This window comes from Manacus candei, unplaced genomic scaffold (genome assembly GCF_025592945.1).
Source record: "Manacus candei isolate 608988 ecotype Guabito, Panama unplaced genomic scaffold, ASM2559294v1 h1tg000005l, whole genome shotgun sequence".
Taxonomy (NCBI): domain Eukaryota; kingdom Metazoa; phylum Chordata; class Aves; order Passeriformes; family Pipridae; genus Manacus; species Manacus candei.
Genome location: NW_026138053.1, coordinates 10,842,062 through 10,867,016, shown reverse-complemented (window position 1 = coordinate 10,867,016; position 24,955 = coordinate 10,842,062). Strand labels below are relative to the sequence as shown.

The 24,955-nt window shown below is 45.5% G+C and overlaps 1 protein-coding gene across 1 annotated transcript in view; it reads left to right on the top strand.

The window, feature by feature from the left end:
- Nucleotides 1-24,955, top strand: part of NEGR1 (neuronal growth regulator 1) — a 232,071-nt gene that overhangs the window by 134,926 nt on the left and 72,190 nt on the right. The window contains 2 exon segments of the mRNA XM_051798485.1: nt 1,643-1,774; nt 24,602-24,722. Coding sequence (XP_051654445.1) covers nt 1,643-1,774; nt 24,602-24,722 — 253 coding nt within the window.

Below are 24,955 nucleotides of genomic sequence, written 5' to 3'. Positions count from 1 at the left end.
TTGGGCTCCTCCCCGTGACAGACACATCGTCATGTGCGTGTTAATGAGCTGCCGTGCTGAACGATGTGATAATTGATGTTCTGAACCTTGTACACTTTAAAACATTAATTCATGAGCAGATAAGCAAATTAATTCACCACCATGATGGACATGACATAACCAAGCTCCTGCTTGGTCCTCACTGCCCACTCTGGGTTTTTTTCAGTGCTCCACAAGCCACACAGTTATTAACAGTCAATTAAAGGCTTGTCTGGGTGGGAAAACACTTACAGCAAGTCTTTTAAACCTTTAGACCTATAATTTCCAGCATCTGTGGTCATGGCTGTTGTGATATACTGTGTTAAAATAATAATTATATTTAACACTTTTTTGTTTATTATGTGGTGGGTGCTTTGTGAGGAATCTAAACCAATTACTTGGCCATCACGTGGAGAGCTCTGCTTAAAAGACATGGAGAGATGAACTTGGAAGCAAGGAGCAGTTTTCATCTGAGGGATATCAGAGCACTCCCTGCAAGGTGGAAACCACAGCAGGGAAGCACTAGCAGTTACTGGGATTTCGGGAGCTCCAGAAATGCCTATATCTACTCTGTCAGGTGGAGTTAAAGGAGCTCTTGAATGGTGTCATTATCACTGGTCTCTGAAACAATCTGTGTGTGCATTACAGGGCACTGAGGTTTTATGGACACAAACATTCTCTTTGATTTCCTGTTGTTTCCCAGCAGACAGACTTTGGCCTGTGCTCAGAATTGCTCACTCAGACTGTCCTTATTTCTGTGTAACAAGGCAAACACTGAGGATCCCCTTTCCTGGGTTTGGTTCCTTTGGGAAAGGAGAACTCTTCAGCAATTTTTGACTAATATGATGAAATTTTTATTAGGGCACAACATGTAAGCACTGAATGGGTGGTGAGCAAGCCTGGAAGAGCTTTTTCTTTGGAGGTAGGAAGGGTGATGTCCCATTTTGCACCCATTGACCCCCATCACAGGTGATCAGCTGGTTCCCTCCAGGACATGCCTGGCTCTGGCAGCCGTGGGGGTTCACCATCCAGCTTCATGCTCTGCTGGTTGATATAGCAAGGACGAATGGTCCCTGACCAGCGAAGGCAGCTGGGATGGGCAGTGGATGCTGCAACAGATCAGCTGCTCCAGGAATTGCTCATGGTCTCTTCAGAGGCTGGGCTCTGCCCAAGTGCAAACCATCAGCCCTAATGGATGCTGAAGCTTTTAAGGCAGGAATACCAGATTGCTTTGAGTTGGAAGGGATTTAAAGTACACCTAATTTTATAACCTCCCATGGGCAGGGACACCTTCCACTAGACCAGGTTGCTCCAAGCGCTGTCCAGCCTGGTCTTGGACACTTCCTGGGGTGGGGCAGCTACAACTTCTCTATTCTGTGAAGCCCATCAGGTGCAAATTACTCATGTATCTGAATGTGTCTGAGCATCACTGTGGGGTTGGGGCAGGAGAGAACCTTTGCTCAGCTCCAGGAGCTTGAGGGGGTTTTCAGCTCACCTCAGAGTGGGGTTTCTGGGTGAAAGCTGCAGCAGCTCCCGGCTCGCCTTGGATGTGTGTTAAATCCTCCAAATGCTGGTCAGGTGTTGAAGCTTCCAGTAATTTCTTTCTGTTATTGTTTCATTTCAGCTAAGCCCTTCGAGAGCGGGCAGTACTTGGACATCTATGGAATTACAAGAGACCAGGCGGGGGAATATGAATGCAGCGCAGAAAATGATGTCTCAGTCCCAGATGTGAAAAAAGTAAAAGTCACAGTAAACTGTAAGTCATGTTGCTTCTTATTCCCTAAATCTGGTGGAGAAGCGGCGGAGAAGGAAAGTCTGGTGCAGTGGTGAAACTGTAGTGTTGGGGTTTGTGTCACAGTGGCAAAGGGAGCTGTGCTGTGTCATGACTGGGTTGATGTCACCAAGGAGGTTGAGGTGCAAACCCTCTGTTGTGAGTCATTTTCTGAGTAGGTGCTGGTGGCTGCTGAGGTTGTTGGGCTGAGATTTTCCTGATTTAACTTGCCATGGTGTGCAATACTGTAAGGAGATAAGAAACTCTGTTTGGGTGATTGGATGAGGATCAGTCTCTAAGGAAATTTGAAATATTCCCAGGAGAGACAGCAGGTTGTTCATGTGGTTGCCCTCTGAAGGAAGAAGAACTTTACTGGCGTGTGGCTCTGCTGTGGGGATCCTGAGGGCGGTGGGGGACACCAGGAGCTTCCAAGGCCACCTGGTACCTGTCCCTGCAGCCTGTCAGGTTGGACCGCCTCAGACTTCCACGCCAAGGTGTTCTCAGCTTGGAGCTGAATGTGATTTAGCACTTGGTATGACGTGAAACATTCTTTTTCCCTCCAACATGTAAAGAAAATTGAGGAAAGAAAATGTGCCTAATTTCTCTTGTTCATTCTAACAGTTAATATTGTTTGATTAAGTTCAATTATCAAGCTTGTCATTTGTAACAGTTTCTGGCTTTAGAATTGCTGTGGCAGCTTTATTGGTCGCAAATGTCAGCATCGTGTCTCCTGCACAGACACTATCCTTGTTGATATGGGCAGCAAAGCCCCTGGTCCCCTGGTCACTGCTGGGGCCAGTTGTGTCATCAGGGCATTCAGGGGGCATCCATTCATGACCAGACTGTCCTCATTTATGTGACACCAAGGCTCTTGTAGTTCATGCTGTCCAGAAACATGGTGGATCAAGGCACTTACAGAACAGCTTGATGGTGTACTGGGTCACACAGGCTGCCGGATGACACTGCCCCGAGTTTGTGCTGCCTGGTGACACTGCCTGCAGGTCCTGAGGCTCAGGTGTGATGGGATGTGATCATCAGTCACAAGGACAGACTTGAACTGCAGAGCAGCTTGAGGAGCCTCACTCAGAGTCCATCGCTGTTGCTGCTTCTTTGCCCTCATTGATCTGTTTCCACCTACCTCAGCTTTGCTGCATTTCCAAAAACAGGCAGTGCTCTAAAAATCAGAGGCTCTGTGGGAGGGAAAACCACAGTGGATAGTGTCTGATGGAACAAGTGACCTTTACTTTCTGTGCAGTGAGTTGCTACTGGAAGACTCTCAGTAAGAGAACCTGTGCAGACATTTGCTCAGGCCTGCCCTCAGTGTTATAGGTGACACCTTCAACAAACTGCTTTCCAAAATGGTTTGTGGCCATAACTCGCAGTAGGGAGCAAAAAGATGGTGAGCTCAGCCTGGTTTTAGCAAAACAAATATTGCGTCTGTGTTATTTCATATGATGGGGATTTCAATTAGGGTGAGACCAGCTGTGTCATGTTCAGAGAACAGGAGAAGCTACCAAAGCTGCTCAGTGGTTGCTTTCGTATTTGGGTTTTTTTAAGTAAGAAAAAGAGCACAATGGATGTGATAAACTCACTGAACTTTTCTTACATTCCAAGTCAAGATCTAGACATACGTGAGTCCTAGTTTGGATAAAAGCACTAGCTTAGCTGGCCAGAGCCAAAACTGCAGTTTAAATGCAACACACAGCTGATGCCCTGGTTGGTGTGTGCCCTGTGCCCCAAGTCGTGCCTGAGCTGGAACTATTCCTGACCTCAGATCACTGTTTCCTTAACAGGGGTTTTGAGTCTGCCAGATGGCTTTGTGATGAGAACAATTGACTCTGACAGTGCCAGGAAGGTAAAGCTGAGCAGTGGTGGCTCATTCCTGTACCAGCCACCCCAGGTCTCTCTGTGGGAGCGATGATTGTGCCCAGGGGTGCAGGCGGGATGGAGTTTGCTCTCCCTGAACAGTGAACCAAGGGAGCAATGGCAGAAAGTGTGTGTGTTGAAGGATGTGCAGGTTCAGGAGGTCCCATTCCTCTTTGGTATGTGCCACAAGCAAGGAGTGCTCAGGTCCAACTGCAGCACATGGTGTAAGGGACCTCTGTCTGCAGGGAGAAACATGTCCAGGCTGCTCCATCAACCAACAAACTCGGAAAATAATAAGTACAAAGAATAAAATAATAAACCTGCTCTTTGTCTCAGTTCAGACACTGGGCTAAGCTGGAGTGTCCTTGGCCATAGTGTGGATCACATGGCATTATGTGGGATTCAGGCACACTTCTGAGCCTGCACTGGGGATATGCAGAGTATTTTATTTTTCTAATAGTTCTTATAACTAAATGTAGTGGATTTCTGTGGCTGGGTTTTGGTAGCAAGTTGGGGCTACAGGGGTGGCTTCTGTTAAAAGCTGCTAGAAGCTTCCCCTGTCTGGTGGAGCCAAAGCCAGCTGGCTCCAGGACGGACTTCCTGCCACTGGCCAAGGCCAAGCCAATTAGGAGCAATAGTAATGCCTCTGTGATAATGTATTTAAGAACACAAGGTTGTTGCACAGGAAGAATTCCAGACAGGGAAGAGCAGAGTGAGAACATGGGAACAACAAGGTAGACACTGAGGTCAGTGCAGAAGGAGGGGCAGGAGGTGCTCCAGGCACTGGAGCTGAGGCCCTGCAGCCCCTGGTGCAGCCCATGGTGGGGCAGCTGTGCCCCTGCAGCCCATGGGGGAGCATCGGGGTGCAGAGACCCACCTGCAGCCCATGGAGGAGCCCATGCTGGAGCAGGTGGATGCATGAAGGAGGCTGCGACCCCATGGGAGGCCCAGGATGGAGCAGAGTCCTGCTGGAGATCTGTGGCCTGTGGAGAGGGAAGCCCACACTGGAGCAGGTTTTTCCTGGGTAGGACTTGTGCCCCCTGTGGGGGACCCACACTGGTACAGCTCATTCATGAAGGACTGCACCCCATGGAGAAGTGACCCATGGGACAGCAGTGGAAAGAGCTCTGGAAAGAGCTGCTGCCCAAGGGATGGACTCATGTTGGACAGGGCCATCAAGGACTGTCTCCCGTGGGAGGGACCCCACGGGAGCAGGGGAAGGAGTCTTCTCCCTGAGCAGCAGCAGAAACAACAACTGACTGTAACCCCCATTCCCTGTCCCCCTGCACCACTGGGGGTGGGATGGGGAGGGAGAACATGTAAGGAAGGAGGGGTGGGGGGAAGGTGTTTTTAAGATTGTTTTATTTCTCACTCTTTGGCTCTTATTCTGTTAGTGATAAATTTAAGTAATATCCCCACTTTGAGTCTGTTTTGCCTGTGAAGGTAATCAGTAAGTGACCTTTGCCAGCTCTTATCTCAACTCATGAATCCTTAGGTGTTTTTTTCTCTCCTCTGTCCAGTTGCAGAGGAGATTGAGAGTGGCTTTAGTGGGTACCTGGCATCCAGCCGGGGTCAATGCACTACACTAAACAAGGAGGGAACAGGGATAAAATGGAAGCAATGTAGAAGTAGGATGTCGCTACAGCATGAAGCAGTTTGTACACCTGAGTGATCAGCCAGAGTCAGCTGATTGCTGACACTGCCCTGGCTGGGTTTTAGTGTTCCCCAGCCAGCTGAGCCCAGTGCAGGAGCTCTTACAACATCTGTTCCCTGCTGCTGATCCTCGTCCATCCTAACCAGGCAGAAAAACAGCTTGTTGCACCTGGGAGACGGTTGTGCCAGGGGTGGGGGTGCTGGCAGAGCTCATGTGCTGTGATCAGCCCCATGGGCACATTGCTCCAGGCAGGTGGGGCATGAGGGGGTGACTTTCTCTGCCCAGGGCAGCCTAGGTGGGCAACCCTGTTCAATGGGAATGTCGTGCCTGCCACCAAATCAATGGAATGATGCCCTTTTGCTGTTGAGCTGGCCTGGCAGGACAGCTTCCATCAATGAAAGTGAGATGTTTCATTTAGGAGAGATGTACTTTGCCTACTGGTCACTATTTGTAAGAAATTTATATCAAATTTATTTTCAGGTTTAAATCTGCAAAGTTCTTAAAAAAAGAAATATAAAAGAGAGGAAGTCTTCAGCTCCTCTGATTGTCCTGATTGGGCAGTTTCCTTTGTTAAATGTCCTTCCACCCTGTTTCTTCTTTAAAGGTATCTGTTAACTTCTCTGACAAACTGAGAAGAACAAGGCTTTTTCCCTCCATTCTTTTCCATTCCATTCTTTTCCTTTGTGCCTGAGGACATGGGTTAATGGTGGCCTTGGCAGTTCTGGGGGATGGTTGGACTCAATGCTCCTAGAGCGTTTTTCCAATCTAAACTATTCTGTAATTTTTCTCTGCTGCTGCTCTTACCCACCCCCATGTCATTCCATGATTGTACTCCTGGTGCAGGGATATTCTGCCCATCTGCCAGGTCCCTCCATGTGCTTTTAATTCCATTTACTCATGACTCCGTTCCTTGGTGGGCAACACTTAAACTGTGATCAACACACCCAACTCTCCTCCTTTAGTCTCACAGGGATCCTGGAATTTCACAAATGTCCACCACCTTTCCCACCTGGAGTGCTTATGATAGAAAATACTCTTGGAAGTAACATGTGTGGCTTATGCTCCAGATCTGAACAGGTTGGAGCAACCTGGTCTAGTGGAAGTGTCCCTGCCCAAGGCACGGCATGGGACGAGATGGTCCATTCCAACCCAAACCAGTCTGGGATTTCATGATTCCTACTTTTGCAACCTGAATGACCTGATGGGGTCTGGTCAGTCATATTCTACAGAAGCATCACTTCATCTCAGAGTGCGGGCAATCCCTGTTCCATCTCTGTGTCCCCCCACCGTGTGTTGTGCCATATCCTGCCACACCTCCCACCCCCCAGCACACAGAGCCACGTTTGTGTGAATATCGTCACTTAACTACCTCTGACAACTTCTCATACGTTTCCCTGTTGTGAAAGGGAACGTTCTCTCCCATAGCCCTGATAACTGGAAATAAATCAAGGCTTTATTGTGCCCAGTTAATAGAATGTATCAATGAGCCCAGAGTGGTTCCTGTGGATAGAAGCATAATTCTGAACACGGATATTCATCGATACAGCGGGTGTTCAGTCACCCGAGCGTGGACAAGAAAATTACCAGGTTTAAATTACTTTCTGAAATTCAAGTTTCTTGGCTGGGCAGCTTCCCACCCTACATAAACAATGAGCTCAGGCACACATGTTATAGCTCTAATGACTTTACAGGAGTTTTTCATTATACTGCTTGATATTGCATAATCTACATTCTCTACTTGATTTATGTCTGTCCCCCCTAATTTCCCTTTGAGAAATGGTGGCCTGAGGTTATGCCTGAATTCTGAGAGGACAGGGCGGGGAAGGAGAGGAGAAAAGCCATTGAAGCTGCTGGCTGATGACGAAGGAATATGGTACCAAATCAAGTTCAGATAGATAAGACGTGATCCAATTTCATTGCTCCAGTAAATCCTATTAGCATTTTCCATTACATTTTGTAAGGCAAATACTGATTTATAGATTATAATATTGAACCCTGCTTTGAATGAACCAGTACCTGGATTTAATATGTCATCTGAAAACTGGTCTGAAACTCTCTATGTGCTACTGTCACTCCACTGATTCTCTTCTGCTCTATTAGTGCCATGCTTAAAAATATTGAAGGCAGCTGCTAAATCCTGGAATTTCCAGAAGAGCTGAGGCCGTGCTAGGAGACTGAAGGATGGAATGTGTGCATCAGAAAACTGGCATTTATTTTAATTCATTTAAAACTGTCAGCTATCTAAACAAATAGCAAACGTGGGTTTTAAAGTGGAGTGTATCGCAGGATTCCTTTTTTTAAAGATCATTTATGCTAAGGGTTGGCTTTCCTGTAATTGTTCCTTGGACACCTCTGTTAGAGCTGCATCTTTCATTAGAGTTCCCGTGCTGAGGGAGCCCAACTGCTGCCGGGAACACCAGAGAGCTCTGGGCCTGTTGGGTCTGTTGGTTTGGGTCCCTGTTCTTGGTAGCACAGGAGGGAGGACAGGGCTTCATTTTGGGGCCAGAATTCCCAAGCAGTTTTTTGGCATGAGTTGCTTTGAGGGAAATCATGTCTGCTGCGGCCTGGGTTCAACCTGCAGCAGTTCTGCCTCCCATGTGCCATGAAGAGAAAGCTTATCTGAAACATTTTGCAGGCAGTAAGTACAAAGAATACAAAGAAAACTCAAAATATTCCAAATATTGAACCTTGTCTGCTTGTAGCAGCATCTCTTTGCATGGGTATTTTCCATTAAGCCTTGAAAATATTGAGAAAAGGAAGTGGATATACGGTATGATAACCTGTATTACCCTTGTGAGCTGTGCCACTGAATCCACAGTCCCAGTAGGTGTTTGCCCAGTCCCTCCATAAGGCACCTCCAGTGATGGCAGCAAACTCTCCTCAGTCACAGTCCTTAATTGGACATTTGTCACAGTGTCTAATGTGACTCTGTCTCGCAAAATCACAGCCCCATTCCTCACCTGTCCCCTGGAGAATGGAGATCAGTCTCTCCTTCAGTCTCTTCTCAGCCAGTGAACCTGTACCCCCCTTGTTCACCTTCCTGTGTTCACCATGTCTTTAAATCTTGAACTAACACACCAGGTTAGATGTTGTGTTGCTGAGGATGGGGAAGGATATTTTTTGCTGCCTGTTTGTATGGCCTCAAGCTGTACCAGGGGAGCTTCAGGTTGGACATCAGGAGGAATTTCTTCCTGGAAAGGGTGGTCAAGCCTTGGAAGGGGCTGCCCAGGGAGGTGGTGGAGTCCCCATCCCTGGAGGTGTCCAAGGAATGACTGGACGTGGCACTCAGTGCTCTGGGCTGGGTGACAAGGTTGGGATCGGGCACAGGTTGGACTCGGGCACAGGTTGGACTCGATGATCTGGGAGGGCTTTTCCAACCTCAGTGATTCTGTGATTCCATATACCTGGCTCTAGGCACTTGTCTTCCCTGTGACAGCAGGACCCTTGGGGGAGAAGGGGCTTACCCCCAGCAGCCCAAATCACCCTCTGCAGAATGTCCATCTCACCCCCTCACTGGATATATGAGTGTTTAACTCGTTCCTTTTTGGTTTTGTTTGGTTTTCAGACCACTTCTTCAATTTATCTGAATTATTTCAGAGTTCTCATCTCTGATAATGATGTTAACAGACCCACCCCCTCCTCCAGCAGCAGGCCCAGGACTGGTGCCCAGCTGAGCAGATGGGACAGCAGAGCCCTGAGCACAGTCTTACAGACAAAGGGTCCTCACCTAAGGCAGCTTTCAGCCAAGTCCAGCTTGTTTGTGCATAGGGGCCGTGGTCAAACAGTATCTGCTGCCATTCCCTGCTCTGAGCAGGATCTGCTGACCCAACACAAACTATTCTTAACCAGCCAGTTGGCAATTGCTCGTCTCCTCGTTATCTTCCAGGTGCTCTCACACCTTCGATTGCTTGACCAGCATTTTTATGGGCATTGGAGAGAAATGGGCTAGAGTGCAATTCCCTGGCTCTTGGTGTGCTCTCCTTGCCTCATAACAGTTCACCAAAGCTGTGTTAGGTGCTCACCCCACACCTCAGGAATGACATTGCAGCTCTGCATTTGCTTAATCCAGCTTTTGGATAAGTTTCTGAACCTCATTAGGCCAATTGGGTGTATACCAGTTTGATTTATTCAAGTACTTGCTGCATTATTCTTTCCTTGTCTTAACCTGAAATATAAACCTGTGAATTGTGGTCATTTGATTGGTCTCATTTTGTGTTTGCAATGATTCTGTCTCATTTACCCTTTCCTTTTTGTGCATGTGTTTTGTGTTCTTTAGTAAATCATCTAAATTTGGGGTTTGGGGGCTTTTTTCCTAATTTCATCAAGTTTTCCTCTGCCTCTGGACCTCGTGTCTGTGTGCTCAGAGCAAGTCCCTCATCCCCTAGGTTGTGGTGGTCCCCCTCAAGTCCAGAGCAGAGGGACCCTGGACAACCCTGTTCTGCCACTGGTTTTCAGCCGAAGCAGTGTCAGTCCTGTGGGACTGGGTTTCTGGGGAGCAGTGAGGCTGTTCCAGAGGTGCCTCCTGTACGGATCCTGTGCCCCTTCCTGCTGTGATGGTTTGATAAGGTATTTTACACTGGGGAATTTTTCTAACAAAAATGTGTGAGTTTCTTGTAGTGAATTTGAAGTGCTGTGTTTGTTTTCGCTTGGCCAGGTTGGGGCTGTGCAGAACAGCTCAGCTCATTAACATTTCTTAGAAGTCGCCTTCCTGTTGCTATGGCACTTGGCATAACATTATGTGTAATATTCTGATTTTACTTGGAAATCACACATACTGTACAAGCCACTCTGTCCTCATTAGATCTGTAACTTTAAACCTACTGGGGAGAACCATTCTTGGACTTCAGTGCTTGTTGGGGCTCCTCAGATCTGGACACGTTGCTGTGACTTTGTTTTCCCAGTAAGTGTCTTGCTATGAACTGTTCCTGACGTAGGAAAAACATTTTCTTGGCAAGGTTTTGGGTTTGGATTCAAGAAAGAAAATTGCCTCAGTTAAATTATGAAACTATTACATATAAAGGCAATGCCCACATATTTTCTGAAGGTCTCTGTCCTCCTCTGCTTTGGCACCAAATCTAAAATTGCTCAGAGCAATTTAGTTTTAATTTCCACTTTCTTCTAATATAAAGAGCGGAGGGAGGAGGGCTTCTCTTGAAGCATAAATCAATAACTCTGATTTCTTTCAATTTTTAATAGCCACAGATGTGCAGCTCCATATTTATATCCTTGACTAAATTTGGGACTGGGGGGTTATGGTCAGCATTGGCTTTGGGAGCCCAGGAGTAATTTTTGTTAAGAAATCAGTGAATCTACATATATTTATTTTTGTTCATAAGTGCAACACCTTTTTTTTTCTTAAAACAACACGGAAAATGTATGGAACAGTTGTAGGTGTTTCTGTGGCTCCTTGTTTTTGCCATGTTGGTTGTTAACCAGCCTGGGAAGAACATGGGCCACCTTGGCTGCTCCACCAGAAGTTCCTAATTGTGACTGTGGTTGGCATGCTGCATCTCACAGCCTCAGAGGACTGAAATTTAATCCCAAATGTTTTATGTTGGTGGGAAAACAGCATCATATAGATCAGTCTCTCTTTAATCAAGATGTATTTCCCAATATTGTAACTACAGAGAGCAATTTGCAGGTACTGACTGAGCAGCCCCAATTCCCACTGGCTGTTTGCAGAGGTCTGTGTGGAGTCTAGAAAGACTGAACTTGGCAATGGCCTTCTGAAGTGCCAAAATCACCCTTTGAAAAGCTAAAAGTCCTCCAGCGTGTGGTTTCACTGCCTTTGGGGAAACATGTTTTCCTAAAGCTTATGTTTATCTCAGGTTACCTTTCAAAATGAGATTTTTGGCTTCCAAGTCACACTGGGGACTCCTATAAATCTGAGTCCTGGTTCCTATTTGGTTCTGTTACTGGGTCAGTAGGGTTTAGTGCAATGTGAGCTCTCCAGAATGTGGTTCTGCTCTGTGTGAGCTGCCTTGGTCTGGGATGTGTGGGCGAGGGGATGCTGGTGCACACCAAGGACTTGCATCCTGGGGCAGAGGCTTCAGGCGCAAGAGGTGACCTGGCCTGTCTAAGCTGTGCCCAAGGCATGACTTCAGCTTGCTCTGTTTGCCACAAATTTCCTGGTTTTCTTTGGGAAGGTACTATGAGGATTGGTCCCCTTTCAGTTTGGGTTTCCATTCCCCAGGTCCACCTACTGCAGACCTGGAGAAGGAAGTGTGTCTTACCTTCACTCCTTTTGATCTGAAAACTGTTGCAAAAGATCAAACTCAGAGTTGTGTGCGTCCTTTCCAACTCAGAATATTCTGTGATTTCGAGCAGGGGAATAGTCCTGTTCCCCAGTGTGCTGTTGGGGGACTATGGCCTGACTTCTCAAAGGATGCACTGACAGTCTGCAATACAGGCAGATCAGGAAGGAGGGGGGTGTGGAGGTTTGTGTATCAGCCCAGCAAGACTCTCTCTTGTCTGTTTTTTCCTGTTATTGTTCAATATTAACCTAATTCTAACAATGGAATTCTCTGTTGTACAGATGTTCAGGCTCAGCAGTTATAACTTTTACATTTGAAATACTACTGCAATTAAAAACTTGTAGGAAGGCTGCCAGGGAATGATGGAGGGACCTGTTTTCCTGCAGCACATTTCACACAGCTGGGAGGGGAGAAATAACACTGGAATTAGTTTCTGTGTTGGTGGGTTGAGTGTTTGAGAACACAGAGCCCACTCAGGTAAAGGAGATGAGGTGTTTGCACAGCCCATATGAGAACTTTGATCAGGATTTAAGACAGTAACAGCAGAGTTGAGTTTGGGTCCAGCCATCCAGTCCAGGGACTGCCAACCAAATATTTCAGGTGAAAGCAATGCAAATTAACAGCCGGGGTTTTGCATAAGATAAAGATCTTTGTAGAATTTCTGCTGTCCTGTAAAATGGAGGTTTTGCTCATGCACAAAATAATTAACCAGGGTTTACTTTGGAGGGTGTTGTTATTTTTGGTCAACATTAGGATTGAATTCTTATTTACTTAATTTGCAAGGTATTATTATCACCAAGACCACTCATAGGAGTCATGATGTCCTATCTCATGGCAACACTTAAAGAAAAACAACTTATACCAATTCAATAAAAACTGGTCTTATATTTGAAGCCACCTTAGTTGGTTGGGTGGGGAAAGGATGTAGTTGGTTTGAAGAAAATATTTCCTTTGCTGGTGGGGAGAGAAGCCTCTTGTAAATGTAATGTTCATCATGCTATATCCTTCAGGTATTTTTATTAACATTTCAGAAGTCAGATTAAAACAATATAGTTCAAGTTTGTGACTCAAGTGCAATTTGGCTCCTAAATTAATATTGATTTCTTTTGGGGGTGTGATGGTTTGTGCTGAGGTTCTGAAAACTGCTGTGTGGTTACTGCATATTTCTGAAAAATGCTGCTCATATTGAAGCATGACAGAATTGATTATACTGTTCCTCCACATTGGTGGCATTTGTGCCAACACAGCAGATCATCGGGGACTTTGGCAGCACAGAACGAGGGCTCGTGTTTGAAGGAGTTGGAGCATTAGTACTCAAGATCTCTCTCCAACAGATAAGGAGCATGTTTTTCATCTTCTCAAAGAAATTCTCTGCTTAACTGTGCCAAGTGATTTGAATTGCGAGGGAGTGGCGGGGCTGCACATCCCGTGCTTGCCGTGGTGCAGGGCAGGTGTGCTGGGACTGCAGCCAGGCAAGGGAGTGGCTTCTGCCCTCCAGCAGCACCTCAGGTTGGCCAGTGGCAGCTGAGGCTGCAGGACAGGGAGGCAGCTTCAGTCCATCTGTGGGAGAAGAGATGGTACTCCAGCATAACACCAGCATTGCTGCTGCAAAGGCAAATTAAGAGTTTAAACCACAAAAACCACCTCAAGTTCTCCCTTCGCTATGTTAGAGTGTCTCCAGCACTGCTCTCTGAACCACAGTAAGAAGAGCTCAAGCTTTGCCAAGGAGGTTTAGACTGGACATCAGGAGGAATTTCTTCCTGGAAAGGGTGTTCAGGCATTGGAAGGGGCTGCCCAGGGAGGTCGTGGAGTCCCCTTCCCTGGGGGTGTCCAAGAAATGACTGGACATGGCACTCAGTGCTCTGGGCTGGGTGACAAGATGGGGATCAGGCACAGGTTGGACTTGATGATCCTAGAGGTCTTTTTCAATCTCACTGTGATGCTGTGAAATAATAATAACCCATGACATGCTCTCTAAAATCAGTGAAAAATATTGTCATCAACATATTGTTGATGGTTTTTATGAAGACACTGGTGTGAAGCTTTCAGACCATTGTTGGTGAAAGTGTGGGACCAGCTCATGAATAAGTGGACAGAAAAATTAATGAAAGGGGGTTTTAATAGTTTTTATCTTTTCTACTCTTGATTCATGTTAAGGCCAAAATAAGGTTACAATAATATTGTGGACACCCCTGTGTATCCATCTCTAGTGAAGCTGCCTTTCTTGTAGCTCCTTCTGCTGGCCCCAGTAGGAGCAGGAGCATGCTCCTCTCCATGGGTATGGCTCCCCAAAGGGTCAGCATGCAGGTCCTGTCATCTTCAGAGGTGCTGGAATTTCACACCTGCAGGTGGATGTTAACCCCCAACCCCACGGGATGCAAAGCCAGGGAGTGACTGAGGAAAAGCCCTCCTGGGAAGCCGATCCTGCCTGGGGCGGATGCTTTCTCCCACTGCCAGCTTCTCCAGGCGATCCCACTCTGAACACCAGCTAAAATACAGTTTGGGAAAACTGAAGTTTTAATAGAAGATGAGTCATCTCTAAAGAGCTCCTGTGTTTCAAGAAGCAATTTGGAGTGTTCAGCAGACTGTGTGAGACTCCAGGCTGTGTGAGACTCCAGGCAGAAGCCAAAATTAATGGAGAGCTCTCCAGCTTCCATGAGTGTTCACTTGCCCAGATCACTCTTCAGCAAAAACAATTACTTAAAATATTTCTCCTAGCTTTACACACTGTAAAGCAATATTTCTCCCAATAATTGTATTATTCCTTATTGCTGTTGGGCCAAGACTGAGTCTCCCTCGTCTCTTGAAGTGCCTTTGAGGTGACAGTCAAAAGGGTTCCAAGAGAGCAGGTGACACCAAGCGGGATCATGGGAAGACAGGTCTGAACAGTGGGTCAGTCTTGTGAAACTCTCCATCCCTTGATTATTTTTTAATATTTTTTTTACCAGTAATTGCAGTTTGAAATGGTTGTGCAGAAGGAATGTGCTTTGCACAACTTGTAAGTGTGTGGGCACAGTGTGACCCCACGTGGGACAGTCCCTGTTGGCTCCTACCCCGGCTACATTTGGCATCCAGCAGGACACCCAATACCTGCTAAGGCTGTAAGGATGTTGGTACAACCTGGTTTTCCATGCTGACATGGCTAAATGAGATCTAATATCTCCTGAGGGAGTTGGCTGGTGTTAGCAAGTGTGTGGTGGAGGCAACAGGTTGGAGCTAAGGCAGCTTGAGAAGCTTTACTTTGCTTTTCTAGTTTCAAACAAAATGGTGCTGTTGACACAAAGAAAGGAAAAATTTCCAACATCACTTTTCAGGCTTTATAATTCATAAAGCTGGTTCTCTTCATGTTTTCTACTTCTTCTCAAACAAAAACAAACTGTTTTGAGGCTGAAGTGACATTTTCTGGACCTTAGAGCTGCAGAGCAAACACGAGGTTCTGTGATGGAAGTTTGTGCCTCATAGGCACAGCCAGACTCTGAGACACTTCCCAAAGACAGGGAACATCATGGACTGTGTTGATTTGACACCTGTTGCACAAAGATCACGATAGTCAGTGCTAGACTAAAGAATTCAGTTTACAAACTTTGAAAAACTCACTTAAAATGCACCATCTCCAGTGTATTTGGAAAAAATTCTGTGTAATATCAGATGTATCAAAATCCAGGTGTTCAGCTGCTTCTGCACCTGGTGGGACTGATGGCAAAAAGAGAGTCTGGAGAAAGAGAACAAATCAGGAATTATTTTTCAAAGCAGCAGTTTTCTTAAGTGAGGAATTCCCAGTATTCCAGGTTTCCCATGTAAAGCATCTGCATCTGAGTGTTGACTTGGAATCTATTGTCCCTTTTTGAAGAATGCGTGACATTCTTTGGAAACAAGGAATTGTCACAAGAACATTAAACAATCCACTGGGACAAACTGGGAAGCCCTGGGTGTTTCTGGTGTTCGGCAGTGGCTCAGTTTTTGGCTCTGTTTTCCCCCAGCTCGGCATCACGTGTGTGCTTTGTTTTAAGCCCTGATCTCAGAATAGAAGGTGACCTCAATGCCTCCATTGTACCCAATTCATTGGCTTTTACCTGTTTCAATACCACAAAACAGAGGAGCAAGAAATTACTTTATATGGACAATCTTATAAATGAATACAGATTGGAGAGAGGGGGAGAAGGATAGACCCTTGAGATGCATTTGCTTCAATAAAATGCTTCTTTTCCCACAGCCAGATGATTTTTTTGGTGCCACAAGGGTGCAGGTCATGTGTTTAAGGAGAAGTCCAAAGCAGGCAGCTCTGTTTGAGCCAAGATGCCCAAGGAAACCTCATGTGTTCCTTGGCCATGCAGCGATGGAGGGTTTGCACAGGTATTTTGGGTGTGCTGCAGGATGCAGAAGCCACCTCTCCCTGTCCCATGGAGCTGCCAACTGAAACCATGGACACAGATGGAACCTCTAAGAGAAAAGTAAATGTCACTCAGAGTAAACAAGTTTCTTTTTAAATTAATATGGCTGTATCTACTCTCCCCTTTGGACTTGCAGGAGGTCTGGGAAGCCCTTGTCAGTTACACTGGGTTGAAATTTTATGATTTTAATTCTCAAACTTGTTTTCAATGACATGAACTTTTCTGAGAGCGTTTGAAAGCAGCCAGGATTTCTGGGGCTTTATTGCTTTTAGTTAGAACCTCCCGTGGAAGTGACTAGTCTTTGTCACCTCTCGGTGTCCGTGGTCCTGTTTCCATCAGCTCACATCTGTCACGGTTACTGGGGGAGGGGGGAACCAAACCCTCCCTTTATGTAAACTTCACTTCTTTTTAATCCAGAGCAATAGCTTGGAGACCTTTCATGGCTCGTTCTCATTCTTCATGAGCTACATATGTACATGAGCTCCAACACACTGTCAGCGAACAGGGGTTTTCAATCAAAAAGCCTGTCAGGAAAGCTGATTCACTAACAAGAAAGCTGTCAAGCTGTGACAGCTGCTGTCTTTGCAACCCCAAACAATCTGTTCAGTGCTAACTCTGACTTATGCTTCCATTTATTATACAGCAGTAATGAGTTCTGGCCTTGGAAACAGCATTTTGGGGAGCTCACCTGGCTGTTTTGGTATGGATGTGGATATAGCAAATCAGAGCCCAGGTGGACGGGATAAGTTTGCTGCAAAAAAGTTCTACTTCTGTCTTTGGAGTTGTTTTTTTAAAGTCCAGATCCAGTCCTTACTTCAATTTTTGTAGTTAAGCATTGGCCTGGAGATTTCATTACTGTTGTAACATAAGAAGATTAGCATTTCTTATTTTCCCTATTGTGTTGAAAAATGGCTTATAACCCTAAAGACAACACCAGGATCCACAGGAATTGGTTCTGATGTTTAATTATCCCAGGATCTCAGAGCCCACTAAAATTCCACCTGCAGAAGGAACTGAGGAGTCAGGCTGGTGCTGCTGTCCAGATCCAGTATGCAAGTTGTCAGCCTTTTGTTTTAAAATAAAAAGAAAAGGGAAAGAGCACCTTGACAGTCTCCTTAAGTAACTTCTTCCTGCAGTATCTTACCAGCTCTAAATCTTGCTTCAGTTGTGACTGATTATTGCTTGCCTGGCCCATAAGGGAGAAGGGAAGAGCTGATCCCTTTTTCCTCCTGTCTTGCACATTTAGTGCTGCAATATATCCCTAATAAATCACCTTTTCCAGCTCTACTAATCCCAGTTCCTTCTATTTTCCTGAACTTTTGGCACTCCAGTTGAACGCACAGTAGTGCCTGGCCATAAAGCAGTGGTTTGTTCTAGATAACACATCTGTCGTGCATTTCTGGGCTAATTGTCATCTTAAGTCATCAGATGAGGACAATAAACTTCATCAAATATCTACATGAAGCAAATGAAGATGAAACTGTTATTTTTTGAGACCACAGAAAGGTTGGTCAGGGTCCTGACAGTGAGCCCCCGGTGTCTGATGTTCAAAGGGGACTGACTGGCATATCCCCAGTCCTCAGACATGTGTGAGAGCTGTAGCAAGATGTAGTTGTACCTGGGGGAGACCCTGAGGAGGGTAACAGCCACCATGAGTTCATCAACAACCCTTCACACTGTGTCACTAATTCCCATTTATCACAGGGGAAGGCAGAAGATGTCACATGTCACAAGTTTTTGGTGTGTGGTGCTTACAGCTGCAAGTGGGCGAAACATGGATGAGAAAAAATGTCCCTGGGGAGGATGTTGAATTAGTTAGAAAGTTGTCCCCCAAAGGCTCCTTGTCAGGGACGTGGGTCCCCAGAGCTGAGTCCGGTGCTCTGGTGTGTGAGTGGTGACCTGGTGGTTCCTGGTGGGGCCGAGCTGCAGGTGGTGGCACAGAAAGGCACCACTGTGGGCAGCTGAGGCTCTGGGCACCAGTCAGGGGGAACTGAGCACAGCGTTTTCTGGAGTGGTTTCTCCCTCCTTTTGGTGTTTCCATCCTGCCACACCTGCTCTTGTGCTTTGGCTCCTCTGTGCTCTGCTAGGACTGGAGCAGGTCCCTGCCTGCATTTCTGACCTATTGTGAGGGATTTTGCATTTTTGTTGCAAACTTTCTTTCCTTGGAAAACTACCAGCTTCCTTTAACTCATTTTCCCCTCAGCTTTACTGCCAAAAGATCTGCTTAGTAATTCTTGGAATTTGTTGAAGTCCATTGCTTTTATCTTCCTTGGAGGGAGAGAAATAGCAAAGCAAAAGCGCTCGTATTTGTTCACACCCAGGCTCCCGGCCAGCTCTTCCTTCTGGATTGGCACCAGCTGTATGACAGCATCTCCCTCCCTCCTCCTTGCTCCTCAGTACCACTCCAGGATATGGATTCTCATTTTTCCCCTTTACTCCCCATGCACACGTTGGCATTACCACTCACCCTCCCCTGACACAGCCGAAGGGAGCAGGGGAGCATCTCCCCCACAGGGGCCAGGGGCTGCTTCCAGACAGGTCTGTGGCCAAAGGGGTGCAATGTGTCAACGCTCACACACAAATATTTGTCCATATAATGCGCGCAGGGATCCCAGGTCGCCTGAGGAACGTGCCAGTTCATGGCTGGAGCTGCTCACCCATCCTTGGATGCTGCTCAAGGAAAGGGTTTGTGTTCCCACGCTAGAGCAACTCCTTTAATAGGGGATAAAAATACATTTACAGAGCTGCATTCAAGGGAATATGAGGAGAAAAACGCTTTGTTGGAAAATAGAAGGATTAAATAGATGAAGCAGTGAGATAAAACCCAATGGACAGAGAAACAAAGCAGTTCTAACTTGCCTTTTTTCTCCAGCTCCCTTGAGGTCTTTGTTTGCTTTGCTGGTTTTGGGAGGTTTCATTAAGTTTCTTTCTCTTCTTTTTTTATCCCTTAAATACCTGTAAAACATGTTGTTAAGACTTCCTGTCTGCCAGGCTATTATTTATTAAGTATTATTTTATGTTGCTGATTTTTATGTTTTCCTCCCACATAACAATTACTCATGGATTTTAAGTTTTCTCTCAACACCAGGAGGTTTTATATTCCAACCCATAAATTGCACAGCAGCTGGGGATTTGGATGGTTATAATGCAATCCATTAGATGGAGCTGAGGGAGGAACATGTTTTGGGAAATTTATATGCCCTGCAACAAGGCAGATCCCACACAGAGAGTACTGGAGAATCCACTCGATTCCCAACAGTGCAAGGTATTTACACAATTGTTTAACTGACATCTAGAGTATAGTGCTTATAAAGGGAAATCCTAAATGGGAAAGGGAAAGCTGAAAAAGAGAGAGATTTGGATCTGAGATTGGGAAGAAATCCTTTCCTGTGAGGGTGGTGAGGCCCTGGCTCTGGTTGCCCAGAGAAGCTGTGGCTGCCCCATCCCTGGAAGTGTCCAAGGCCAGGTTTGACGGGGCTTGGAGCAACCTGGGATAGTGGAAGGTGTCCCTGCCCATGGCAGGAGATAGAACTAGATGAGCTTTAAGGTTCTTTCCAACCCAAACCATTCCAGGATTCCATGAAAAGCACATAAGAGATGCTGGGTTACATATAGAACTGCATTCTCACCGATATCTCATACATTTGCATATAAAATTTATGTGCATGTAGAAGTCAAGATCCCACTGAATCTGTGTGTTTTGATAAGTCGTCAAGAAAAGATGGAATAAATAAGCTTGTTAGTTGCTGAGCCCAGTGGTTGTTACAGGCATGTCTCTCAAATGTTTCTGCACAGCACAGAAGTTTCTGACGTGAAGAGCCATTTATTAAACCATTCCATTATTTTGGGAATAGGTAGGACTGATGCTCGGAATAAATTAGCAAAATTAAACAATCTAGATTGTCAAAAGCCCATCTTAATTATCTAAAGCACAAGTAATACTGTTTCTCTTGTAAAGACTTGTTACTGTATCGACAAAACACTATGTGTGTACATATATCTAAATGAATATATTTGACTATTGCTGATATCTGGTTTTCTGAGCAGCAAAACAGATCTCAAAACCCATTCTCTTACCTAAGTTTTTATCTTAACACCCTGGAAAGCAATTTCACTAACAAAAGCTGACATTAGGATACCAAATTAAAAGCTGATGAAAACTAGGAAAATAAAAGACTTTCTTTTTTTTGACATTTACAAATAATGCCACAAAAATGTTAGATTAATCAGACAATATGGGTGCTTACAAAGGTGAAATTGAAAGTTACCAGCCCTGAATGCTCGCGTAAAAGTTAATAAATTCATCTCGTAATCATTATGCACATGCTAGTTATAATAATTTACTGTCCATACCAAATCTTTACAAGCATTGTAATTAAATATAAAATGCACATTAGAATTATAATGAGTAATTAGGGCAACATAACTAATGTGCATAAAAGTCCCAATGCTCATTAAAATGTAAAAAGGGGAAACCTGCTCTAGCTGGAGTTTTAGCGTGTTCCCTGTGCCTGTGTATGATAGGGATTGTTTTAACTGTTGCCTTAGGCATTTAAAAGCAAAATGAAACTACCTGGAAGGAGACCAGATTCAGCAGGACTTTGAGTCATTTCTGGATGAAACTTAAGTTGTAAAATTCAGTTTTCCAGCACAAACGCCTGAGTCACGCGAAGGTGTTGGGGGACAAAGATGTGCAGAATCAGAATCATAGAAAGGTTTGGGTTGGGAGGTACCTTGAAGCTCATCTCGTTCCACCCCCTGCCATGGGCAGGGACACCTTCCACTAGACCAAATTGCTCCAAGTGCTGTCCAGCCTGGCCTTGCACACTGGGCTTTGTAGGGTGAGACCTGCACAGGCCCCACGCAATGACACCGAACCCCAGGCGAGCCTGGGGACATCTGGCATCGCCTCCAGTGCCTGTTGGGTCCGACTCTCCTCACTCACACACTTCTGACAGATCTCTCATGTGGGGATACATAAATATGTATTTCTGGGGAATAATAAATATGTATTTTGGCTCAAGCCCAGCCTTCCCTCCTGAGCCACCTCAACAGGGACAGACGTGAAGGGTGTTGGTGAAGCTCCAGTGAAGCCACGGCTCTGACACCCTCTCCAAATAACCTTTCCCAGCAAAGCACTCACACAGATTTGAGAAATGGATATTAAATAAGTTCCAGTAATGTATTTCCAAGTCAGAAATTAGGCATTTGTTTTAAGAACCTTTCTCTGCAGGGCTGAACCATGGGAGAGGATTAAACAAGGATCCACTGAGGGAGACTAAACCTACAAACATGAGTCACAGAAGCCCAGTGCTGCTGACAGATTTATAGCAATCATATTCTTTTCTCTATTATTTTATATAACCATTATTTAGGAGATATAAAAATGACAAATACCTTTAAAATTATTAGTCTTGAGGTTTTCTTGTTAACATCACTGTTCAATTTGACTGCAGTATCTCTGTCAGCCCCCTGACTTGTCTGGGATAATCCCCACCTTGGGAACTCAGCAAGGGTTTCACCCCCTTCCCTCTTTCTGCAGCCTCTGCCAGGTTTCCCTCTCTCCTGGTGCTCTGTACCTTTGAGACAAGGTGTTACTTTCTTGCTGGCTTGTTTATTATTATTTATAGTGAAGGGCTCAGGCACAAGGCTGTGTCTGCAACACAACGGGAATCTCTTCCCACAGAACTCGTGGAGGGGAAACCCAGTGAAGGTATTAGTTGTAGGAGTTTGAGGGAAGACTGCAGCTGGAGCCTCACCTGTCTCACACCTCAGAGGATGCCAACAGCTGCAGCTTGACTGACAGCAATAAAATCAGCTCCCAAATATCTCCTCAAAAATGAGTCTTTTTGACTGCGTAAAAAAAACTACATTAAAATATATATATATATATATATATATATATATATATATATATAATAGTGATGATCTGAGAATCTCTCCCAGGAGTTTGCCTCTTCTCTTTCCAAAGCAGGCCTTGGCAGTGAGAGCAGCAGGTTTTAGGTGTGATTTCAGCTGGAATATCTCGGTCTTCCACCCCCATGGCAGCAGGTGGGGGATGGAATCTGGTGGATTTTTGGCTCAGCTCATTACTAATCAGTGCTCCAGGAACACACCTGCATCAGACTAAAAACAATAAAGTAACCTGACAGTGATAAATCCAAGAGAATGGTGGCTCCAAGCGATCCCTGGGTTGTGTTTCCATACCTGTATTAACCAGGGATTTCCTGGAGCAGGGAACATTGGTTTTAATTCTAATTCTGAAGAAACAGAATCTGAAATCCTTCTGAAAGGGAGATCTAAGAAAACTCCCTCTTCAGAAATTTTCCAGTAGTTTCCAAGCAGAAACCTCACCAGATAACAAAGCCTGGAATCGTTGCGTATGGCTGGGATGCAGCTGTAATCCCTTCCCAGCTGCAATGGGAGCACGGGCCCTGAGGCTCCTGCCTGAAGAAGGAGCAGCAAGCTGTACATTTTTATGCATCGTTTCATTTTAAAACATATTGTCAGTGATGTTCTGCATTATGTAAAAAGCATCCAAAGCAAAAAAATCCCTAAAAACGACACAAAACACCAAGCAAAAGGTGAATAGACCCCAGAGGTAACATGAAAGTGGTACGTTTTAGAAAAAAAACCTTTGTACACGACTCAGGCCTTTTCTTGTCTCTTATTCACTCTTCCAGTGGTCACATCTTTCGTACAACTTGAGTGAAGGAGTGGGAACGCTTTACGTGTCCCTGTTATTTTTATGGATTAACAAAACCAATGTGTTTTTTTCTATGCACGTTATGCAGAAGTAGTCCTGCAAATTGCTTAAACACTTATTATCTCCTGGAAATTTGAATGTTACCAGTTGAAAGTTAATGAGTTTCTGGGTTGGTTTGTTGTAATCATCAAGTGTGTGATGAGGGAACCTGCCTATCACTGTTTTGTCATAGACCTGATGCTTCTTTAGTGGCAGGTTTGTGTAAAATATTCAGATCTCTTAAATTGTTTCAGAAATGAGGGGTTTGGCTGTCTAAAGAAACACCATCAAAGGTATTGGCGAAAGCAGGCTTAATTTGAATTTGTGAAAATGTGACTTTACAGAATTGGGTGTCAAGAGTTGCTCTGTTACTGCCCATGCTGAAGCACACACAGGAAGATCAGATCAGAAGCCGTTTGGAATGACTAACACAGAAGCTGGGAATGCAAAAGGGAGTGCAAAGGGTGCAAAGATAACATTGCCAAAGGGTTTAGCAGCACTGAATCACTGAGCACTTTAACATTTACAAAGCGATTTTATAGGTTTGCTGTAGTTATAAAAATGCCTTAACTCTGGATTTGGGACAGGAACATTCATCCCAGAATCAATTCCCATGCATGTGGTTAAAGCCCTGTGTGCTCCTGTTTCCAGGTGTGTAAAGGGACGTGTTGAAAATTCCCCTGTGTTGGTTCTGACTGTTCCCACCTGTACCATGTATGAGCTCCTGGTGGGATCAGGGAGTGTCTCAGGCTCCACTGGGACAGTCACGGGATGTTTCAGCACTCAGATGATTCTGTCAAGGTTTATCAGGAGCTTCTGAGGTCAGGTCAAGATGGGGTGGGGGTGCACCACGACAGCACAGACAATGAACAATGGGTGAGATGGTGCCGAAAGCAGACATGAGGCAGTCAGAGCTCCACATGAACATAAACACCTTGAAGCAACATCTGGAAAACTGCTTGGGAAAAAGTAAACAGATTTTTATTTATAAGTTCTGTGGTTTGGTTTTTATAGTGTTTTGATGATGCACATAAATTATTGTATCAAACTAGAAAACATAAAAGAAATTCCAGGGGGGAGGCAGTTGTTCCCTTTGATAATCTCTTTCCTGAGGAATTTGCTGTGTTTTATTTTCAGCTCACTGTTGCTTTTTGCTGGCAACTGGAAAACCTGACAATGGCTTTTTATCTTTATTTGTATCTGTGGTTCTAAGCTCAAAATGTTCATTACTATTTACAGTGTTTACTATTTAAAAAGACAAAATACATTTACTAAAACAACACTATATCCAGTGCAATGCTGGGAAAGTCACTGTTCTGTGAGATTGATGGGTGTCTCATCATCTTGAAGGTTTATTTCTTAAATATGCAAAACAAGAACTCAAAGGCCACCTGAGCTCTGGGGTTTATGTGCTGTTTGCAGGTGCCATGATGCAGGAGGTAAGAGGTGCTGGAACTGGGGACCCTGTGGCCTGGGCACTGCCTCGGCATTGCTGTACCCTCCCAATGCCAGGGGTCCTCGGCTGAGCCCAGTGGGAGCCTCTCAGTGCACCAGTGTTGGGGTTTCATGTGCTTCTTTCCAATTCCCAGGATTTACGTGCATCTTGTATGACACTAATGCTTACAGTTGTGGTTTACGCCGAGTAACTGTTGGACAACCAGCTTTTTTTCAGGATTGGATTGATCTCGCTCCATGTCTCAGTTGTGTTTTTACACCAAACATATAGGACAGATCTCAGAATCTGCAGTGTGGGGTAATTTTGACTCTTCTGGAAGCAAACGTGGTTGAATGTGAACCAAGCTGGAGACCACTCGCGCCAGGCCGAGCGTGCCGAGGAGCAGCGGTGCTGAATGATCTGCGTGTCCAGATGCCAACATCCATTTTACAATTCTTTTCTTTCAGTTGCCCCCACAATTCAGGAACTTAAATCCAGCGGTGTGGTGCTTGGAGGGAACGGCCTGATACGGTGCGAAGGTGCAGGAGTTCCTGCCCCGAACTTTGAGTGGTACAAAGGAGAGAGGAAGTAAGTAGCCGGTGCTGCCGGGGCTGTCGCCTGCCCGTGGGGACCAGGGTGGAAGAGAAAGGAGCCGCCAGGCTGGGGTTGTCCCCATGGTGACAAGTCCAGCAGCTCGGCCTGCAATCAAGGCCGAGCTCCAGCAGCGGGTACCTGGAAGCGTTGGCTGTGCAGTTCTGGGGGAGCAGCTCAGTCTCCTCGTGGTTGTATTTCCTGCTCTGGACACAGGCTGTGCTGGGCTC